Genomic DNA, 21,597 nt, shown 5'->3' with positions numbered 1-21,597 from the left:
AAGTTTGTGAATACCTCCGATTTGTGTTTGAGAAAGTAAACCCAAGTATGCCTAGAATAATCATCAATAAAGATCACATAGTACAATAATCCTCCTTTCGACATAATAGGAGCGGGTCCCCACACATCCGAATGCACTAAAATCAAAAGATTTTTGGGCAATAAAGTTTCTATTATCAAAAGGTAAGACTTTCATTTTAGCCTTAATACAATCATTACAATAAAAGTTCTTTTGACAAAAATTCTCCATGAAGGGAAGATGAGACATTTTTTCTATATTGGAGTGTCCAAGTCTTTGATGCCAAGTTTGAATGTCACATTCTTTGGAGATATTGCAAGATGGTCTTGAAAGGTCCAAAAAGTCTATGTAGTAGAGATCTTTTGTTCTAAAACCTTCCTCAATCGTCTTCTTGGATACTCGGTCCTGTATCAAACATTTGGATTGTGAGAAGAGTATATCAAAACCAAGATCAGCTATTTGAGAAACAGACAATAAATTTAAGCTTAATTTAGGAATGTGTCTTACTTGAGGTACTTTTAAAGTTTTGGATCCAAAATCTAGGTCAAGATTTCTAATAAAATCAATTTCAAGAGAAGTACCATCCGCCGTTTTCACAAAGGAATAGGAATCATTTTTAGTGCATTCGGTGAGAAGGGATCCACAAGGAGTCATATGAAAAGATGCACCCGAATCAATAATCCAAGAATACTTACTTGAAGAAGTAGATGCCACGGTAGCTCCCAAAGTTGAAGGTGTGCCTCCTCCCTTTAGAAAAGGTTGAAGAGCACTTATGAGTTGATCAAGTTGGAATGAGCTTGCTTCTTTTCTTTCTTCTTGAATTGGAGCCGCAACATTGCTTCTTTTGTCAAAAGTTCTAAGTTTTGGACATCTTGGCTTGGTATGTCATTCTTCTTGACAATGATAGCAAATAACTTTTCTTCTTGCTCCTTCATTTGTACGATTGAAGTGAGGAGGTCTATAAGGTCTCAAATGGGCCCCCGGCCTAGATGTGGCAAGCACATTGTTGACTTTCTCTTTATCAAGACAAAGACAATTTTCCTCCATTTGAAGCTCCGCAATAGCTTCATTCATAGATGGTGTTTTAGAACGATGAAGTAAAGCGGTTTTAACACCATCAAATTCAGGTCTAAGACCTATGATAAACTTGTAAAACTTGTCATGTTGTATTTGCTTTTCTCTAAGAATAAGATCTTGTGTCCAATGTGGTTCAAAAATACTTAATTCATCATACAATTGATCCATTTCAGCCACATAATCTTTAATGGATCTATCTTCTTGTTGAAGATTGTGAATTTTGAGTTGAACATGATGCATATAAGCAATATCTCTCATGGTATGAGTTTTCTTTAGATATTCCCAAGCTTCTAGGGCAGAATTTAATTTAGAGATTTGCCCACTAATAGCATTGTCAACACAAGTCAAGATCCAAGTAATAATTTTATGATGACCAACACTCCATTCTTCCCATTTCTTGTTGTATTCAGCCACTACCTTTTTTTTTTCGGTTCCATCCAATTCCATAGCCCTTCCATCAATAACTTTCGTAAGGACTAGTTGTGGTTCAAGTTTTGTCCCATCAACTAGTCCCCAAAGGCTTTTACTACGAATAAAGTGTTCCATAGTTCTAGCCCATTGTATGTAATTTGTTTATGAGAGTTTGGGAAATGGAAGAGAAGAGACTTTGTCATCCATGAGCACAATCAACAAGGTAAATCCACTCACAAGTTATGAAGAAGATGGCAGCCACGTGAAAAGAAGTCCACGGCAAGGATAAAAGCTCAGCAATAATAGAAACCAGCCACCCTTCCAACAGCCACGAGTTCACCACCAAGGGAGCTAAATTCTGTCAAGAGATCACCAAAAAGAGGCCAACAAAAACACTCTTCTTCTTGTGTAAAACTGCAGCAAGCAATATCTTAAACACTTGGAGTGCTTCACAACTCCAACGTAAGAGTAAAAACTGAACCTTCAATCTTGAACGGCAGCAAGACAACGAGCCAAAGACGAGGCTCTGATACCATGTAAATTAGGCCCAAACTAGGCAAATACTTCAAGAATATCACTCTTGAATGTCCCACTAACTCAACAAGGCAATGCACAAGAGTCCTCTAACAAGAGGATAAACAAAACGTATATTGATCTTCAACAATACTACAAGATGTGGCTTAACAAGCCATGACCTAATAGGGGACAACAGTCCCTTATTTATAATACAAGGGAAGAAGAGAGGAGGAGGGGAAATGGCTGTTGGGCCATTTCCAACGGCTAGAATTCTAGCCGTTGGAGACAGGCCCAACAGCTAGTTCCCCTCTTAAATAATAAAAAAGGTGTAAAAGAAATAGAAAAATACATAAAAGAAAATGGAAAATTACAAGTATGACCTAGAATTCTAGCCGTTGGAGACAGGCCCAACATTTGTCTTAACAACTTGTTGCACCTTTGTGTGTGTGTATGTGAAGAGAGAGAGAGGCAAACAAAGTTTTGGCAGGCTCCCACTAGATTATGCCAAGAGACATGTTGGTATTGAACTCTTAGCCTTGTTTAAATCCTGAAGCTGACTAACCAGTGGAAGGAATGTTATCAAAATCAGTTTCTCAATTTGAAGCAGAAAGCTAAATGGTTCAACGAATCGATGAATTGAATTGGAATCAGAATCTTTTATGAATCAGGTTGAAGAAAAAAGTGTTTTAAAGTTAAAAAATTAATTAAAACTAAAAATAAAAAAAACTAAAAATAATGTTTAAGAAAACAAAAAATTATAAAATGTAAGAAAACATAAATAATCTGATAACACTATGCCAAATTTACAGACAAATTAGGGGTTAGTGATGTGTGAAAGGATGGAAATGCCGTGCCCTTCGGATAAGCTTCCTAAGTTGTAAGTTATAACTGATTGAGAATTTTGGAATAAATTAGTTTATTTGCAAAAGAAAACAAGAAAAAAACAAAATCAAGGTAAAACTTGATGCACTTTTTTAAATTTGAAAGAAATTTATGGGCCTCACTCTTAAAATAAAACTCTATTCTGAAATCTGGTGCTGCTGTAATGATGTTACCTCATTTATGCGGAACAAGGTTGCACATTAATGGCACAATCAAAGCACAGATGCAAAATTGGGTGATTCACATTGAAATTTGGGTCACTTGATTCTCACCCGATTTCAGTTATTTGGGCGAACCTTGAATCAGCTATTGAATCAAATTAGAAGAGGGGCGATTTGATTCGACTTGGCCGATTCTGACTGATTCACTCCGATTTTGATAGCACTGAGTGGAGGTGAGCTCTTGCTTACTAGTCTGAGGGGTGCATAATTTGGCGACTTGGTACAAAGTACAAATGACTTGAGAAAAGTTGTGGAATATTTATGAAAATGCTACTAAAAAATTTCAAATAACTTTGGTTTATCTCTTTTTTTTCTTCTTTAATTTCCTGAAAAACATGTGTGTTGTGTCTTGTATTTAGAAAATGCATCTTTAAATGTTGATTCATGCTCTAGGATTGGATTTGTCAAATTATATTGAAGGATAACATCCACAAAGTGTTTCCTTATTGAAAGAATAGTTCATCTACTGCAAGTATGAAGGCATGTGACCCTTGAATTTGAAATTAAATATACTTAATGTCTTGTTTGGTGCTTATGATTGTCCTGCCAGTTTAGTACTATTAAATTCTAAATGTGCAGGAAGTGTGAACGTGAGCTTAGAAATTTGTTTTGAAACTTATTTTTAGTTTCCATTAAATACTTTATCTATAAAACATTCCTTTCTCCTTCATAAACATGATAGTGGTTTCATTTTTTGGAAGTTAATATTTTGCTATATGAAGCAACAGTTCATGCTCTTTGAAATAGGCTACAATAAGAAGGAATTTACTGAATAAGTGAAGCACATTATTTTGCTCAAGTTAAATTACGATAATCTGTGTTGAATATGTAAATATCCTAACTGCAGCTATATTTGTGTTTGTGTTATATACTGTATTTATTTCTATTGTTTTCTTGCCTTTTTAAAATTAAAGAATTGCGAATATTGCTTGTCAAATATTTCAAGGATTTTAGCCTGCTGAAAGTGTCTGGAGACTAAGATTTGCGTCATCTAGTGATCAATGCAGTATATTGTCCACAGCATTAGCTTAGAGTGCAAAGAATTGTAGGCAAGCTTTCTAATGTGATTCAATAGAGTGGCAATTGTTGTGAGTTGTGACATGAAGCATCAAGCATGAGTAATGTAACATGTAATATTTACATGTCCAAAAGGATGGCAACTTGGTAACAGGGACAAGAAGCTGAGTTACAAATATTGCCAAGAAACAACTAGAGGTTTGTTAGTAGGTAGCTCTGTGTTTAATCATGGTGTCTATTGCAAAATATACTCATTAAATATGGCAGGTTGGTCAACCGTATAAGCATGATAAATATTATACCGTCTAAACAAGATCTATGCAAGTAAATTTCTTCTTAATATTGTGACCATGATACAGGCAATAGGAAACAGTAACTCAAAGGCCTTTAAGGACAAAAATAATCCATTAAGCATGAGTATGAATCACAGGGATGAAAAAAGATAAGCACAAAAACCTTTGGAGAAGGATCCAAATGCACCTAATATTGCAAAATTGAACACCTTTTCATAGGGTAGTTTGTCTACTCAAAATGGTGCACCTAAAATCACATGTTCTCGAGTTTATTTTCATTGAATGTGTAGAAGAGATCTGATAGAAATGCCAAATGCTACAACTAAGTAAGCAGCACTAGCAATAGGTAAAGTTTGAGGTGGTCACTGTGAGTCCACTGGTGGTGGTGGTTGTTAGAGCATCTAAACCTAATTAAGGGATAATATATTTGATGGGGGAACATTAGCATGTATACTTAATTAAAGCTTAAAATAGCCTAATCAAACCTTTTCAAGTTCATTAGGTAATTTGTACTTGGCATGTTCGCAGGGCAGGCTTAAGCCTAGGGCATGTGCTCAATGAGTAATTCTTTTTCCATTGTCGCATATGCGAAATGGATAACCTTCTTATGTCTGGCTCATGCTAGTTCATCGTAGGCCCATGTCCATGTCTTGCTGATCATGGGAATTTGCGTGATAGCTGCTATGTGTTCTCACTTTTCCTCTTTCTGTGATTTTCTCCTGACATGTTTCTTCTTATTTCATGCTCTTATCATCAAAATCTAATTTTAACTACTTTTCAAGTTTTTGTGGGCTTGCTGTCCCCCAAACTTATAATTTACTTTCACATGGTGCGTTCTTGATGGATTTGTCTATGTACTTTTTTTTGGCTGTCATGCTTAACAAATGACCCTTTTCTGCATAGTTGTCTTCTAATCTGAATGATGTTAGAAAATATCCATAGGTGAAGTGACATTTTTCCACTTTGCACTTCTTTCAGTTCCTTCTGTTGAGAGGGTGGTCTATAGTACATGCTCCATCCATCAGGAGGAAAATGAAGATGTTATCAAGACAATTCTCCCAATTGCTGAGTCCCTCAATTTTCACTTGGAGGCACCCTTCCCTCAGTGGCCTCGCCGTGGTCTTCCTGTTTTCGGTGGTGGTGAGTGTTGCTACTGCTGCTACTACTCTATGTTGTTTTGAGTGTACTTACATGGTCGTCCAGTTTTTTATGGTGGTAATTATTGTTGTTGCTGGTGAACTCTTTGTCGCTTTGTGACTGCATTTCTTGACCTTTGTGTTTCAGCGGAGCATTTATTAAGGATAGACCCAGCTGATGGCATGGAAGGATTTTTCATAGCATTATTTGTTCGAAAGCATTCTCAGAATAAGCAGGAGGAGCTGAAATGTGAGAAATACACTTCATCTGTCGATTGTATTTCAGAAGCGCGTGAGAGCAAGGTGTTGAATTTAACAAATAGGCAATCAGGGTTTAGAAATCTTCCTGAAAAGATAAAACATTCAACGGCAAAAAAAAATTTCCGGATGTATACATATGTCAAGGTGCCTCGAGCTATGTACTTTTTATGTATGACCAAACGTAAAAAATTAAAGAGGAAACAACACTGTGAAATGCATTGTAGTTGCTAAATCATTGAACGGAGATGAGGTATGTGAACTTAAAATTCTATGTGGATATGGTGTTGATGCCAAATTTTGCAGTTTCTGACACATAATATTAATCTAAACATGAAACATGGTGGATCCTGCAGTTTGTTGAAGAGAGATTCTCATTGGCTCCATAAGAAGCTATTTTATGTGAATATGATGGGTATGCCGGACCATAGTTACCACTGCTAGACTTGGGCATCGCCTGGTTAGAACCGGGTTTGGGTTGACCCGATGTCCGACACTGGAGCCTGGGCTCGGGTCTGATATCCGAAACCTGGGCCCGGTTGGGTCCGATATCTGAAACCTGGGCCTGGCTAGGCTCAGTCTGGTTATAATAAAAAATTATTTTTTAAAATATAAAATAATTTTTAATACAAATATATTTTTAATAATAAAATATATATTATTAATAATAAAAAAATTATTTAAAAGTTATCGAGTCAGATTGGGTCCCCGTCGGGTTGACCTTAGCCGAGTTTTTTGGGCTTGGGTCCCCGTCGGGTTGACCTTAGCAGAGTTTTTTGGGCTGGGTACTAGGTACCCACCGGTGGACTGGTGCGGCCCCCAGGTCTAACCACTACTACATACAAACACAATTCTGAAATATTTGTTTGGGCATAGCAAAGCAGTTTTCCATTTACAGTAGTTGTGCCTTATTTTTTATATTCCAGGATTGTTGAAAAAAGCCTAAGGGTGCGTTTGATTTTCCTTGATCTCATATCAGTCTCAAATCTTTGATAGGTGAAATCTATAGTTGTAGCAAACTGTCGATTTCAGCTTCTACCCCCATCGTGGATTTCAAATCCACACTTTAATGTAAAAAATGTGGAATTCAAATCGGGAAAGGTATGTTTGTGTGTGTGTGTGGTGGGGGAGGGGGCGTTGTGTTGGATTTGAAAACCATGGATTTCGAATTTGCATCAATCTGAGATCTGTGGCAATCAAACACAACCTAAAAGATTGCAGGATTTCTAGAACAACGACTGACATTAACATTTGCAGGCTTAGAGATTTCCATGTGCAAGCGTGGATGAGCGCAAAGAAACACTACAAATAAGTAAGGTTATACATGCTCCAAGCGATACCAAATTGTGAAATTAGCAAGTATTGTTCCTCCTTTGTTCTTGATTCTTGGAAAACGATTGTAACGGAATGTTCGTGATAAGAACTAACCAAGACACCCTTTCACTTTTCGTAATAGGTAACAAGATTTAATAAGAAAAACACGTTAACGTTGATAGCTGATAGTACAAGAAAGAATATGTTAATAAATCAACGTGAAAGCAAACTTGATAAAAATTGTGTGGGTATTGTTTTCTCGTCTATTGTGTTGGTGCTGTGAAATTTGGGATGAGTTCGTGTGCTGTCTGGATGAGCTCGGACCAAGATGCCCTACTTGCAAAGCTAGAGTTGGTGCAAAGGGATGTTCCAAAACTCAATTGATAAACTGTCACAATTGCAGAAACTGAATGTGGGACATGGGAAAAGATGGCTTTGGAACATTGAGACCTCCGTCACATCTAAAGATTCTCTATTACCTTATGTTTAGCAAACTTTGGCGCTTAACCTTCCTGGTTGGCTCCAACGGGAAGGGGAAAACACCATAAACATCGAACATCCAATCCTCCATCACCGACTCTAATCATGTGGCAAAAGACGAGAGATTCAATAGGCTTGCTGATATCTGTTGTCTTTCCAACCACCAGCACTTTTGGAGGGGGAGCTTGAAGGGAGTAAGCATCCAAAAGTCAGCAAAATTATGAGGCTATGCAAAGAAGCTTCTGGCTGAATGAGAGGTTAACAACCTACCATCTGGAAAAGAGGACTGATGGCACTCCAATTCTTCCTGTTTTCGGGGTCCTGAGTTGTGTTGGCGTCAGCAAGGGCAATAGTACACTCTTCAACTTAGGTGCTGCATCCCATTGCGAAGAAGCTTAAACAGATAAATATAAGCCCGGTGAAAATGAGTTAGTTTACTTGGAGTCATGGATTTCCAAGTTCTCTTTTTCAAACTTGGGACATTGTTAGAGATGGCACCATTTCCCATAGTTATTCTTTCGCCAACAAAGTACATTTCTAGACAGACTAGTTATGCAGATATTATCTTGATATCTAAGTTAGAGGGTGCATGTGGTCTTAGCTAGTCAAGGCGACCATGCAATGGTTTGGTATACAATTATCATTGAGGGGTCATTTGGTAGTAGGGACACAAAGACTGAATCAGATTCATGTAATTCTAGTTCTAGTATTCCATGAATTTGCCCAATTTTTGAACACATAGTGTCCCTGCTACCAAATGACTCTTTATAGCAGCAATCAATTGTGTGGTGCTTCTGGTGACAATAATTATGGTGACAACAATAATTTTCAGCCAAAATGGTGTGCGAGCTTGTACCCATGGCAGGAAGGGTTACTTTAATGAGGCCACTCCTATTTCCTACTTTATTGAGGAAGCTTAGACCTTCCTCAAAGGACAATAGATAGGACGGATTGTTAATTACAGGCATGTGTTTTGTATGATTGAAAGGGACTGGCATCTTTTAAATTGGTAAGCGACTTGCATTGATCATTCGCCTTGAATGGTTCATGGCATCAAGGACTAAATATCATTACCACATATGTTTCTATTGGCATAACATAGTGAGGAGCTATATAGCTAACCAACTTTGCATATACAATAACAATTAAAAATTATTAAAGTGAATCTTGGTTTCTCATCATTATCGGCCCATCGATCTCTCTTTTGGGATTTTGAAACTCCAAGGGGCATATCGTAGTCTGTCAGATTAGTGGAGCATTGAGGGGCTGGTTATCAATTTGATTCATGTGGGTGCTACTCACCTCCAGTGCAGACGGTAGGCGTGTCTGCTCTCCGCTCAGGTTTTCAAGCAACCCAAAAGCAAGGGGAAAGAAGGAGGGGTTTCGGTCTCTTCATAATATTCTTGTAAAAATTTTCAACCCCTATAAAATTTTGAAATGTAGTTTAGGATCCTTGTAACAATTTTGAACAATATAGTTTGCTTAAATCCTATCACATTCATATAAACTTATGATTTTAATCCCTTAAATAATTTAATATCAATGTAACAACAAGTCAAACTCATTTGATTAACTATAATGAATCAAATGAATTACTTAAATCTCATTCATATTCATATGAACTTGTGATTTCATTCAATATATATGTAATAACAAGTCCAACTCATTTGATTAACTATAATGGATCAAATGAATAACTTAAATCTCATTTGTATTCATACGAACTTATGTTTTCAATCATTTAATTCATTCAATATAAATATAACAATAAGTTCAACACATTAGATTAACTATAAGCAATCAAATGAATAACTTAAATCTCATTCATGTTCATACGAACTTGTGTCTACTTAGATACATTCAACTCAATGACTTAAACTTTTCTACCAATAATAAAACCCAAGACTCTTCATGGCTGCTACATCAACTTACAAGAAGTTGATCATATCATTGCTCCAGATGTTCACCAAAAATTTTATTTTTGAAGTGCCTAAGAGACACTACTAATAATGCACCTTTGAAACCCGTTGGTGAACAAGGAGAGGATTACAGTTCTCGAGTTATGAACAGTGAGTGGATTGATCTTTACCTATCTATTTATCTGAGAGAGGTCCGTTCTAAGATCAGTGAAGGGCCATAAAGAAGTTCCTTACAGTGGATGCTTTGGTGTAGAGCAATTGCATGTAACGTTTGCTCATATGAAGTTTGAGATCCCAACACAACTCACTTCAAAGCCATTTCCGAGGATGCAAATGATTCGGATGTATTTGTTGTTCAATTCAAAAGAGTCCTATTAGTTGGATCGGAACAACGAATTTAGAATGGACTGTTAATCAACTTAAAATTTGGTATACCTTTCTACAAATCCAGGATGCCTACATCCAAATGCATGTAAAAATTTGGATTTGGCCTTGTACCACATGTATTGGAATTTAAATTTGACTCTGAGTCTAATAAAGCAATTATATGCACTTAGTTGAATATGGTAGAAAGTTATGTCCTGCCGAAAGCAAATCGGACCACAAACATGGTGAAAGGACCCCCAAAGATCCTTTCAATCTAGGCGGAAAGAAATCAGATGCACTTCACCATATGCTTCGTCAACTAAGGGTAAATGACTTTAGATTCTTAAAATTAGCCACATTCTGGATCACTTGTCTAAGGAGAACACTCCTACCATCTCAATCAGCACCAAACAGCCTTGTAGAGATTAGCAAATAGCGGTGTCAATGGATCAAATTCTAATCGAACATACTCTTAACTAATCATATCCATTTTTTTTTTTGGATATTCACATATTCCGATTTGAATAAGAACGAAAAAAAGTATATTTGAATCCAAATCCAAAATCCGATTTCACAATTCGAATCTTATTTTGTATTCACATCCGAATGTGAATCTGAATTTTAAATTGAATTTCACCAACTGTCAAAATATAAGGGCATTGGATATATTATATTTATTTAAACTAATTTTGACCCGAATTCAAATCCGATCAGATATTTATGTATCAAATTCAAATGATCTGGTCAGCTGTCATTTTTAAATATAAATCCAATTCATTTTTTAATCATATATCAATTTTTTTACATATGCTGATTTTTTAGATTTTTTTGGTCGGATATCCAATCCAAACCGGATATATTGACATCCTTATTAGCAACATAGTTAGTCTCTTTTCTCGAATTAATTTGCTTGACAAAGCTACTCCACTTGGTGAAAATCAACCATCTTATTCCCATCTTTGATACTTTCTTGCTGTTTGCAACAAGTGAAAAATAGCTAATGTAGAATAAGAGGTTTGAGAAGTGACCTCTATCTTGTATAAAAGAGGTGCACTAACTAGGAACAATTTATTGTATAAGGTGTTTCCTGCTAGTACTGGCAGAGCTAGGATTTTTTAGGTGGAAGGCACTGGAGTCACCGGGCCAAGTTTGGTGTGGGCGTTGAATGTGACCAGGCCTGTGTCAATCCCAACAAAATTTTATGAGGGCCGGTACCAGCTTCCATGTAGCTCCGCTACCGCTTCTACATGCGTCGAGGCTTAGGAGTTAGGATCGGTTTAAAAGACATAAATGGTCTCTTTTACTAAAGACAAACTATTGAAAAGCATCAATTTTATTCAAATAACAACGATTTTTAATATGGAGACAAGTTTTTGGATGCTCGTTCGTGCAACTTCACATAGAACAATACCATTAACCAATGCCACAGAAAGACTTGTTTTTGCTATATCATCTCTGAGGAACCAATCATGCATTCTCTTTTGGCACTTCAACATACTAGGAAGCTATGCATTCATTAAGTTTTCCTAGGAGAAAAAAGTATGCAAGGGGGCAAATTGGTTCTTGGAGTGAACAATGCGACGACATATCTCCATAATTCCACGCTTAACAAAGTGTTCACATTCAAGCTATTAAATGAAGTAGTTACCTGCTAGTGCTCTTTATGTTTTACTCACCAACAAGAAAGATCGTCGACTTCAACCATTTCAAACAAGTTAAGGTTATTGAATATAGTTACCTGCTAGTAACCTATCGATTGTTTAAATAAATGTGAAAGGAAACTAAAGAAGCTCGTGAAAAGAGAGTACCTACCTTAGGTTCTCCAGGGGTTGGTGCAAAATTGAAGTGGAGACTATTAGGCAGTCAGTTCTTGTTTCAAATATTTGGGGTGTTAACTTTCTTGTCATGTAAACGAGGGGTCACTGACACAAAAGTTCAAGCGTGAAGGAGGTGGCATCCAATGGTATCGAAAGGAAGCCTTGTATCCTAAGGGGACAAGGGGGTTGGGAAGATTTGGCTTTTCTCTAGATAGTACGATGAAATACCCCAGCTCAATCAAAAGTATCGCTACAAAAAAACATGGATTCACCAACGCATGGAAAACACGCCATTGGTTGCTTTTTACAAATGTCTGGAAAACAATGTCGTTAAACATTTACCTTCACCGACGCATGGAAAATACATTGACTTTCACATTAATTATAAATGTAAGTTGAGTTTGAACAGAACCACGTTAAATTTGTGTGTTTTAATATGTTTAATTTGGTTCTTATTATGTCATAATGTGAAGCTCAATCATCCAAAAAGGATGGTGCATGCAATTCAAGTATAGGACAAAGCAATGGTCATATATAGTGGGCTCCGACAAAAATTATAAGCCTGACCCCTATAAAGGTAATGAGCTAGGGTCCCAATTTCTCAACTACCAAAAGTTAATTATCCACATGTATGTCACCAATATGATGCTCTACAACTAGCTAGGTGTTGGAAATCGAGTCACCTTCACAATTTCCTAGGAAGACATGAATTTCACAGCAAAGCTTTAGTTATGCTTTAGGGTGCAAGCCAGCTACTCTTTTTGAAAAGTGTCTTATGCCCTGAAATGACATTTGAAATTACTAAATGAGAACCACAACTTTTAGCATGTGGATCAACAACTTAAAGAAGTTTTGCATTAGTATTGAACATGGAACAAGAACCATGATCAAGTAAAGGCAGGGGCAGAGGCAGGTGGCCACTGTGTGGGCACGAACCCAAACAGACCAACAAAAAAAGTTTATTTTCATGCTGATACTTCAGAGTAATTTTTCTCATTTATGTATTGGTTCTTTTTAAAAATTTAAAATTTTATAACTAGTGCCTTTTATCTAGAGCTCTCTAGCTCCACCCTTTAAAGGTAACTTCGTTCAAAATGAGCTTACAACTTAATTCTCTCTCTCTCTCTCTCTCTCTCTCTCTCTCTCTCTCTCTCTCTCTCTCTCTCTCTCCAGTTTATATATGGGCATGACATGGGAATGGTTTTATTCATTTGACAACTAATGATGAACAGTTTTTGCAGTAGCGATGATGAACACTTTTTGCAGTAGTGATCTCATGTATACATTTTTCTAAAATTTTTAATATACAAGAGAACTTGTATAAATCTTTATAAGTTTCCAAAGATATGAAGAGGTTCTAATAATATAGATAAGAATTCCCACAAAATAGGCAAAAAATTGTGATGTGATATTTTAATGTATCGAAGAAAGAAGACGGACCATTTTTAACTTATCAACTTTATGTGAGAAGGAAATCCTATTAAAGCAACAACCCTAATCTATTGCCATTTCTAATGAATATTGAGGGCTCATGGCCAAAATGGGACATTCAGAGGACATGTATGCCTACGTTTACATGCATGAAGCTTTGAACCATGAATGCATAGATGACCAATTAATGAATTGTTGAGAAAATAACATCTTCTAACACACAGCCTTAATGTATGTATGCACGTCTGCGTCAGGCAAATTCAACCATGAATGCATGCTTGCACTATATCATTAAAGTTCACTTTGTCTGACAAAAGTTCCTAAAATAATGAAAGAGAAAATATATTAAGGAAAAGACTTCTGTAAAAACAATATTAATGAAATACTGAAGGGTCCCACACTTGTTATATTTATAAAAAGGAATGGGATTAGGAAAAGATAGTGCTATAACAACATGATAAACTTGAGCACAAACGAAAGGAGCAATTATAGTTGCCAATACAAGGGACTTCACATGTAAAATTGGAGTGATTGTCAACAAAATGTCGTAGAAGGATCCCTCTTTACCATGAATTTAGCCCTTCCAATAGTAACTAGATAAATATTGCGTGGGTTTAGTTTTCTCTTCTTGTCTTCCATGCACCTAGGATGGGCCTTCAACTTCTAAATCTATATAATGATTACAACATAATGGTTTCTCTGATTCCCTTATTTCAATTTCGTAACTACTACCCATCATGTTCGTATTATCAATTGAGCTACTTTAATATCAGCGCTTGCTTTAAGAGAGTTATTTCCATTGGGGATATAATTGAAAAGAAGTTTGAAAGCGAAAGTAAGCCCTATGGTAGAAACATAAATTAATGAGGAATTTTTATTCCAGTTTAATTTAAATTCTATAGCATTATATTTTAATCAATAGCCTATCTTATTAGAGAGGATCTAAAAAGTCCATAAGATGTCCCTTTCATATGAATCACTTAGAAGTGTTTGACTAATACTAAGCATGCGCATATAAAAACACTCAGAGAAACAATTCACAAGTAACCACTACTACGATCACATCATGATTTCATCACATACAACAGAATGGATATATAAATAATAAAAGAGAACAAACAAAAGAAAGAACACCTAATTTATGCCGAAGACCCTTTCTTAAGAAATTAAAGGAGGAAAAACCAAAGAGTCATGATAAATAAATTTACTATATGGAAATGAACACAAGGTGCCATCTCGAGCCTTCAAACTTAAGAATCACTTTGTCTTGGCATAAAATAATATTTTCTTTATCCTTTTGATAATAGAAGAAGCTACCCTCTTTTGATATGGCCACGAGAAAGCAGCTTCCATGAATAATTGTAGAACTAACCAATGAAACTAACATTTCATTTCCTACAATAAAAAAAAAAAAACTCAAACTGAATGGATCAATCTATCTTTTATATATACTTTGCTAGTCATACTTTCTCAAGATACCTCAGCCATAATAATGAAAGCCTTTTAACTTCACTATCTCAACAAAATACATAATTTCATTCTCAAAAGTTCGTTGGCTAGCTAGTCCTAGGTTTTCATATCATAAGACATTGGAGACATGCTTCATTGATATTTTAATCATATTTTGTCTTAATAATAAACACATCATCAACATAAAGGAAAAGAATTATGAATGAATATTTCTTAGTATGCCAATATTGTCTGCCAAAAATCCTATATTAATTAGCATTGCTCGACCATGAATGAGTTGAACCTTTCTGCATCGTTGTCTATTAATCATGTGAATTTTTGCAACCTTCTTACTATAGTCCTTACAGTTATTATGGCATTGATCAGAAGAAATATACATGGTAGGTGACAAATTGTCAATACTTTACTTTTGGATGTTTTATTGCTTGTAATTTGTTGAACATTTTTTTTCAAATTTGAACATAGTATCCAAACTCTAGGTCAATTAAGTCATGCATGGTAGGCGACAACAAGTCTTCAAGTGTACAAGGGAAAAATTGGATCTGAATTGACCTAAGGAAAATGTGGAAAATCCCTATTGCATACACGATTTGGACAACCTAAGTGCTAAGCATGTAGATCCACCATTGATAGGTGAAGATTGTGATTTGTGGTGTCAGAAATTTAGTAGGCCTTAGGTTGGCTCCTTCAAGTGAGTGGGAGGGCTAATCCCACCATCTGAGTGAAGGCTGAAGCCTTTTCCCTCTCCGCCACCCCCAATCCCCTCAGGGTCTAGAGCTGCTTTCGGTGCTTCAGAGTGATGCACCTACTATACTTCAACTTGCATATTGGTGACACCACCCTTTTGGAGCACGGAGAGTTGATGTCACAAGAGATTGAAATGAATATTGGCCACCTATCAGCCCTTGCCCATCCATTGTGCCAACCTCCTCAAGGATCTTACATTATCTCCTTCCTAAAAAAAAGTTTGATGCTATTTCAGTCTTAATGTGGGAAAGTAGTGCTACAAGAGCGGCTTCCTAATCATAATTCTAATCTAGCTACACTTAACAAATTAAATTAAAAAATCTTGGCTGTCACATAATGATGTATAATCCTTCTTTGGTGTAATGCTATCAACAACACACCTTTTCGTCACTGATGACTAGCTACATTTAGGTCCCCGTTATTAGTTCACGACAGAAACCATGCGTTGCAAATAATGTTTGTGGCAGTTGGCCTTCATCGCTAATAATGTTCCGGTGACATAAGCTGTTTTATCACTGATAATTATCAGTAGCATACCAGATTATAGTTCACTGACACACATATTTTGAACACACTTTCACCGGTATTTTAATGATGAAGCCTGTGACACATGCTTTTAGTCACTGAAAACATTTAGTGATATGTAGGTGGCACCACTAGATATGGTTCTTCTTGTAGTGCTCAGGCATGCAGTGGAAGCCTTGGACTATAGCGGCTCCTCCACAAGGATGTAACTTAGAAAAAACCCATAGGTTGGTTTCAGTAACATCAAACCCCAGTGCCAATTTCTCAGTGTCCACTAGTGTACAGGGTTCTTGTTTTCTCTACAAATTTCAATCATGAGAAAAATTCTTCAATATCCTGTCTTATCCCTATGGTGTCATTCGCTAGCAGAAAAACTTTTAAGCATTTCATAAAACTGACATAAAGGTTAACGTAAATTCAGAGAACAATTATTTTAGTGCTCTACGAATCTACCTCAATCTTTGAAGCAGATTCATGAAACATTGACAAAATGTTCTTGCTGCCAAACAATCTTTTAAGTGGTTGATTGACAATGAGAATAGTAACAAGTTATTGTATGAATGTACCTCAAAGTTTGGGGCAGATTCATAAAATATCGTAGTATAATGTTTCATGAATCTGCTCAACTGCTCAAATTTTTTAGGCAGATTCATAAAACAGTTTGTGTTTTTTCTCATTGGCAAACAGCTCCTAAAGGCATATACCTTCAGCCAACCAAACCTTGGACAATATGGCCAAGGTTTTCACCACCGACCTGTCACTAGAGTTCACGACTATTGTAGTGGCGGTACATCTCTTTCTCGGATCACTAAGACTTCACTTGCAATGAAAGATCTAGCTCGTAGCCTATCTAAGAGGCATCCCAGAGTAATGATGCCAGATTTCTTTGTCAGCTATTTTGAGAGTTATCTTCAATGGGACCAACACACATGAAACTTCTATTTTCTTTCTTTCTATATCATAAAATTCAGAATGGCTCCTCCAATAGAAGAAAGTTATTCAAGTTACAAGATCAAGATTCCTTTTGATCATTTTGAGCTTTCACTTTTGCAAAAAGCTAATTGACGTACATGGTGCATGGAGATTGATAATCCTTTCTAGAAGATCCCACGAGATGATTGATTGGACGCTTTGAACTTTGACCCACGCACTTCATCATGGATCGATTAGAAGACTACCTGTGAATTCTTGAATTGAGGCTCATTTGCCTATACCCGGCCACAAATTCCAAATTGGAGTATTAAGGAGTACGCTTGCGTCACGGAAGCGAGATTCCAAAAGCAAATTCTTCCATGTAGTGCACCTTTGATCGACATGCACTGATTACCAAGTCGTTTTTGAGCGTATATTTATTGGTGATTGCATGCATGAGATCTGAACCAAAGCTTTAGCAGGATGGACGTTGAGAGCCATGCCTGTCCAGAGGCTTGCCATTCTAAAACTGGCACCTCCTTCCTCAAAACATGTTTTCATGGATTCAATGCATTGTCAGGTTCAACTCTCTCTCTCTCTCTCTCTCTCTCTCTCTCTCTCTCTCTCTCTCACACACACACACACACTTTATCTTTATTTGAGTCTATCTATCTCTCTCTTTTAAGATCGAAGGTTATTCATAAGCGACCTCTAGACCATTTGAGGGCATACGGCAAGCAGAGGGAAGGCAGGTGTGGGCATGGGTGGGCAACTGTCCACCCAAATCCACAAAAAGTGTTTATTTTCATATTGATATTTTAAGGCAATTTTTCTCCACATATTGATGCTCTTAAAAATTTAAAGTTTTATAGCTACTACTTCTTAGCCAGAATTTTTTAGCTCCGCTCTTAGCTTTCTTTTTAGAGAGACGTATCATGTCTTTTGAATCACACGGACATTTTGTTTCACCACTTTCAAAATTTTACTCGTGTGGAGTGTGAGTTGAACTTTTCCATCTCTCTCTCTCTCTCTCATCGCAAAAGAGATTGGTTAGCTTTCAAGTCTCGTCATAGAAGTACTGAAGGGCCTAGTATCACATGAATCACATGTTTTACTTACTCACATGGGTTTAGGGTTTATGTACATTAAAATCTGTGACGCAGCCAAGATTTTCTAGCAGAGGGGAACTTGACTCACCAGCCCAGGTTCGGTTTAGGCACCCCATGTAATTTTTGAGTTATAACATTGCAATTTTAAATCTTCTAATGAAATTCTTAATGGGAAGATGTGGGCAGTAGCCCACAACAGCTGCCATGTATCTCGGCCACCGATTAAAAACTTTGCTCTTGTTAGCGGACTGTGATTTGATCTAAGGCTTCGGACAAAGAAATATACCTCCATAAACGCCCTTCCTTTCCCATCATCATTGATAAATCGAAAGCCCTTTCTTCATTTACTGCCTTCAGATGGTATGCTCCACTTCCTACAGCTTCATTTTCGCATGCAACAAAAAACTAAATTTAACTAGGTTCTGTGGGACACATCTGCATAATCATTTTCACTTTCACCTTGATCGATACTCATGCAGGCCAACAAAGCTAGTTATATACATCATATTGGTACACGAAGTTTCGTGCGCTGGTTAATGACAAAAGTACTTCTTGTTCATAAAAAAAAATAAGTTTTGATAAGATAAAAATGAAAAATAAAAAATGAAATAACTACAAAAAACATTTTTTTTAAATTACAAAAACATCTCCCTTCTTTTACTGCATATGTAACCAGCACACACACAACCTTTACTAGCTGGCCAAGCCTTTTTAATTTGGCTCATTCTCTTGTTGATTAACTTGGCCCACTGATCAATGGGTTGAAATTTCACAACTAGTGCATGGATACTGGTTTGACCTCTTTTGCAAAAATCAGTCGAACACGTTGGCCAGGACAAACCAAGCTAATTGTCTAAGTCGCCATGTACATTATCATCAATTAATGGAGAGTTAGTTGCGTGCGCCAGTGCAATGTAAGACGTAAGTTTAAAAAGAAAAAAACGTAGGAGTTAGGGTACTTTGAAAATTATTTAAATAAAAATGCAATTTTTAATTTCTTTTATTTTTTTATCCTTATAAAAAGTTCTCTTTTCCTAATTTAGTTAAAAAAAAATTGTGTACAAGAAAGTGTGCCCATGTAACCAGCTCCGCAATTAATGCTGACAGACCATCTGATCTACAGGTCTCGAAAATGCAGAAAATAGTGGACACGTTGGCGAGAGCAGACCAACCTGATACACTGATCATCTCTAACCAGCTGTTTGATTTTTCTTGCAGGAATCGGTATACTATCAATTCCATATGCACTTTCAGAAGGGGGTTGGTTCAGTTTTACGTTTATATTCATAATAGGTGCCTTATGTTGCTACACTGGTATTCTTCTGAAACGATGCATGGACGCAGACCCGTGTATTAGAACATACCAGGACATCGGCGGCCTTGCTTTTGGCACCAAGGGAAGAACCATAGTGGTCGTTCTCCTCTTCTGTGAGTTGTACTTGGTAGCAGTGGAGTTCCTGATACTGGAAGGCGATGGGTTAGCAAAGCTCTTCCCCACGATGAGTTTCAGGGTTGGAGCACACACGTTTGTAGCGAACCAAGTGTTCATTGTCCTGTCAGCCTTCGTGCTTCTTCCCACTGTGTGGCTGAAGAACCTCAAGTGGCTTGCTTACGTCTCTGCTGGTGGGGTTGCTGCCTCCTTTATTATTTTGGCTGCTGTTGTTTGGGCTGCCACAGTTGATGGCGTCGGTTTTGTTCATCAAAAGGGAAAGCTTTTCGACCTTAGTGGGATGCCCACTGCTGTCAGCGTCTATGCATTTTGCTATTGTGGCCATTCTATGTTCCCCACCATATGTTCTTCCATGAAAGATAGAACTAAATTCACCAAGGCAAGCCTCTATCTCTAAAGTTTTCTGTTAATATTCCATGTTTAGATAGTGGTAGCATAGTCATAAATATTGTTTTCGTGTCTTAAACGGCAATTTTTTCCAAAGTTTTCTGTCAATACTCCATATTTAAATAGTGGTAGCATAGTCACAAATATTTTTTCACTCTTTAAACAACAAGGTTTTTCTCAAGTACAATAAGGTGAGCATGAAAAATTAAAAACTCCTAAAATTTAGTGGAAATATTAAAATAAATGAAAACTCTGAAGCCAACATCAAAAAAATCGAAACAAGCAAGTTTCAATTTAAAAACGTAAAAAAAAAAAACCTAAAAATGAGAAAACAAAGGGGAAAACGTGAAAAACTACAAACAGAATGCATTTTAAACGGTTTTTTGTTTGTGTTCTTTTGCCGTTTTATTCAGCTTAGTTATTTTAAGTGTTCTTAACACCTTTTTTTTTAAAAAAAAAAGAAAGGGTTTCTTGTGACAATGAGTGGTAAAGAATGAATGGGGTGCCCGAAATTTTTTCAAGGACAAAGAGAGAGAAATACTCATGCAAGTATTCTTGTAAAAGAAACTAGTAAATCTTCAGTTCTGCACTTAATTGCATATTTATATGTTTTCATGAAATTTCCTCACTATGCCATTATGTTTCAGGTACTGCTGGCTTGCTTTTCTCTCTGCGCTGTCAATTATGCATCAATGGCAGCAATTGGGTACTTGATGTTTGGGAGCCAAGTAAGATCTCAGGTGACACTGAACCTTCCTCTGGACAAAATGAGCTCAAAGGTTGCAATATATGTAACTCTAATAAACCCTTTGACCAAGTATGCATTAGTTGTCACGCCAATAGCTCTCACAATGGAAGAAAGTCTGCTCTTCTGCAATCAGAACATTACCAGCTTCGTCGCTAGAACCATACTGGTGGCAACCACTGTCTTGGTAGCTCTGGCCTTCCCTTTCTTTGGGTATCTGATGGCTTTAATCGGGTCACTGTTCAGCATGGCACTGTCGGTTTTGCTCCCATGCATTTTCTATCTGAAGATCTGCAAAGGATCAAGAAGATCCATCTACGAGCTCATGATTATCACGGCGGTTGTTTTGGTGGGCTGCTTCATTGCCATTATCGGCACCTACTCATCTTTGCGAAAGATTATTGATCATATTCAGTAATTGGGTGATGGTGTCAGTATTACTGCTGAATTCTGCAAACAGGAGTGGAATTTCCTTGCAAAGTAGTTCGTTTATATTTCTTATGTACAACTATTAATCTCCCTTTCAACTTAATCTTGTCCATGCAATGTTTACATGTTGCAGAACAAGTTACTTGCTAGTTCATAGCTGCCTCTAAATTGAATGTAATATTGTTCTCAGATAAAAGCAGCACTGTAGTTGTATGCTGTAATTACAGGCCTCGTGATGTTTGAAGTTGCATTTACATTGACAACAGAACTGCAATTTGGTAGTAAGAAAGCTCAAGATTCTCATGCATTTGGACGCCTTCTACTCGTATGTGTTCAAGAAAGTGAAACTGAGTCATGATTTGATTATTCTGCTCAAGTTTTTGTCTATGGGACTCGGTGACTGCCTTTTCTCCACACTTCTTGCTCATTTCTTCACTATTGGACGTACTAATTAGCAACTTTTTAGTTGTATATATTTTCTCTCTCTCACCTTTTCCTACCATCAGTGAAGGCAGAACATTCTGTTGTTTCAATAGGTGGACAATATAAAATATGAACTTAGCAACGTCGCTTAACTTGTAATAATATATCAAAAAAGCAGTAAAACTTTCCAATAAACTAAACCTGAAATCTTCAAAGTTGAACAAGCTAGCCCCTTTAATTTGTC

The 21,597-nt window shown here is 36.8% G+C and overlaps 2 protein-coding genes across 3 annotated transcripts in view; both read left to right on the top strand.

Moving 5' to 3' along the window:
• LOC116252872 (25S rRNA (cytosine-C(5))-methyltransferase NSUN5) overlaps positions 1-6,196 on the top strand; it is a 50,275-nt gene extending 44,079 nt beyond the window's left edge. For both annotated transcript variants that reach the window (XM_031627479.2, XM_031627478.2), the window contains 2 exons: positions 5,414-5,575; positions 5,720-6,196. In XM_031627479.2, the coding sequence (XP_031483339.1) occupies positions 5,414-5,575; positions 5,720-6,063 (506 nt within the window). In that variant the 3' untranslated portion in view covers positions 6,064-6,196. The remainder of the gene's footprint in view (positions 1-5,413; positions 5,576-5,719) is intronic.
• An 11,056-nt stretch (positions 6,197-17,252) lies between these two features.
• LOC116252388 (amino acid transporter AVT1J-like) lies at positions 17,253-21,294 on the top strand. Its single transcript, XM_031626603.2, has 3 exons — positions 17,253-17,390; positions 19,138-19,748; positions 20,404-21,294. Exons 1-3 carry the CDS (start codon positions 17,294-17,296, stop codon positions 20,917-20,919), a joined length of 1,224 nt encoding a protein of 407 aa, XP_031482463.1. The 5' UTR covers positions 17,253-17,293; the 3' UTR covers positions 20,920-21,294.
• Positions 21,295-21,597: the final 303 nt, after the last annotated feature.

This window comes from Nymphaea colorata, chromosome 4, assembly GCF_008831285.2.
Source record: "Nymphaea colorata isolate Beijing-Zhang1983 chromosome 4, ASM883128v2, whole genome shotgun sequence".
In the NCBI taxonomy this organism is placed as follows: domain Eukaryota; kingdom Viridiplantae; phylum Streptophyta; class Magnoliopsida; order Nymphaeales; family Nymphaeaceae; genus Nymphaea; species Nymphaea colorata.
This window is presented reverse-complemented; position numbering and strand designations above follow the sequence as displayed.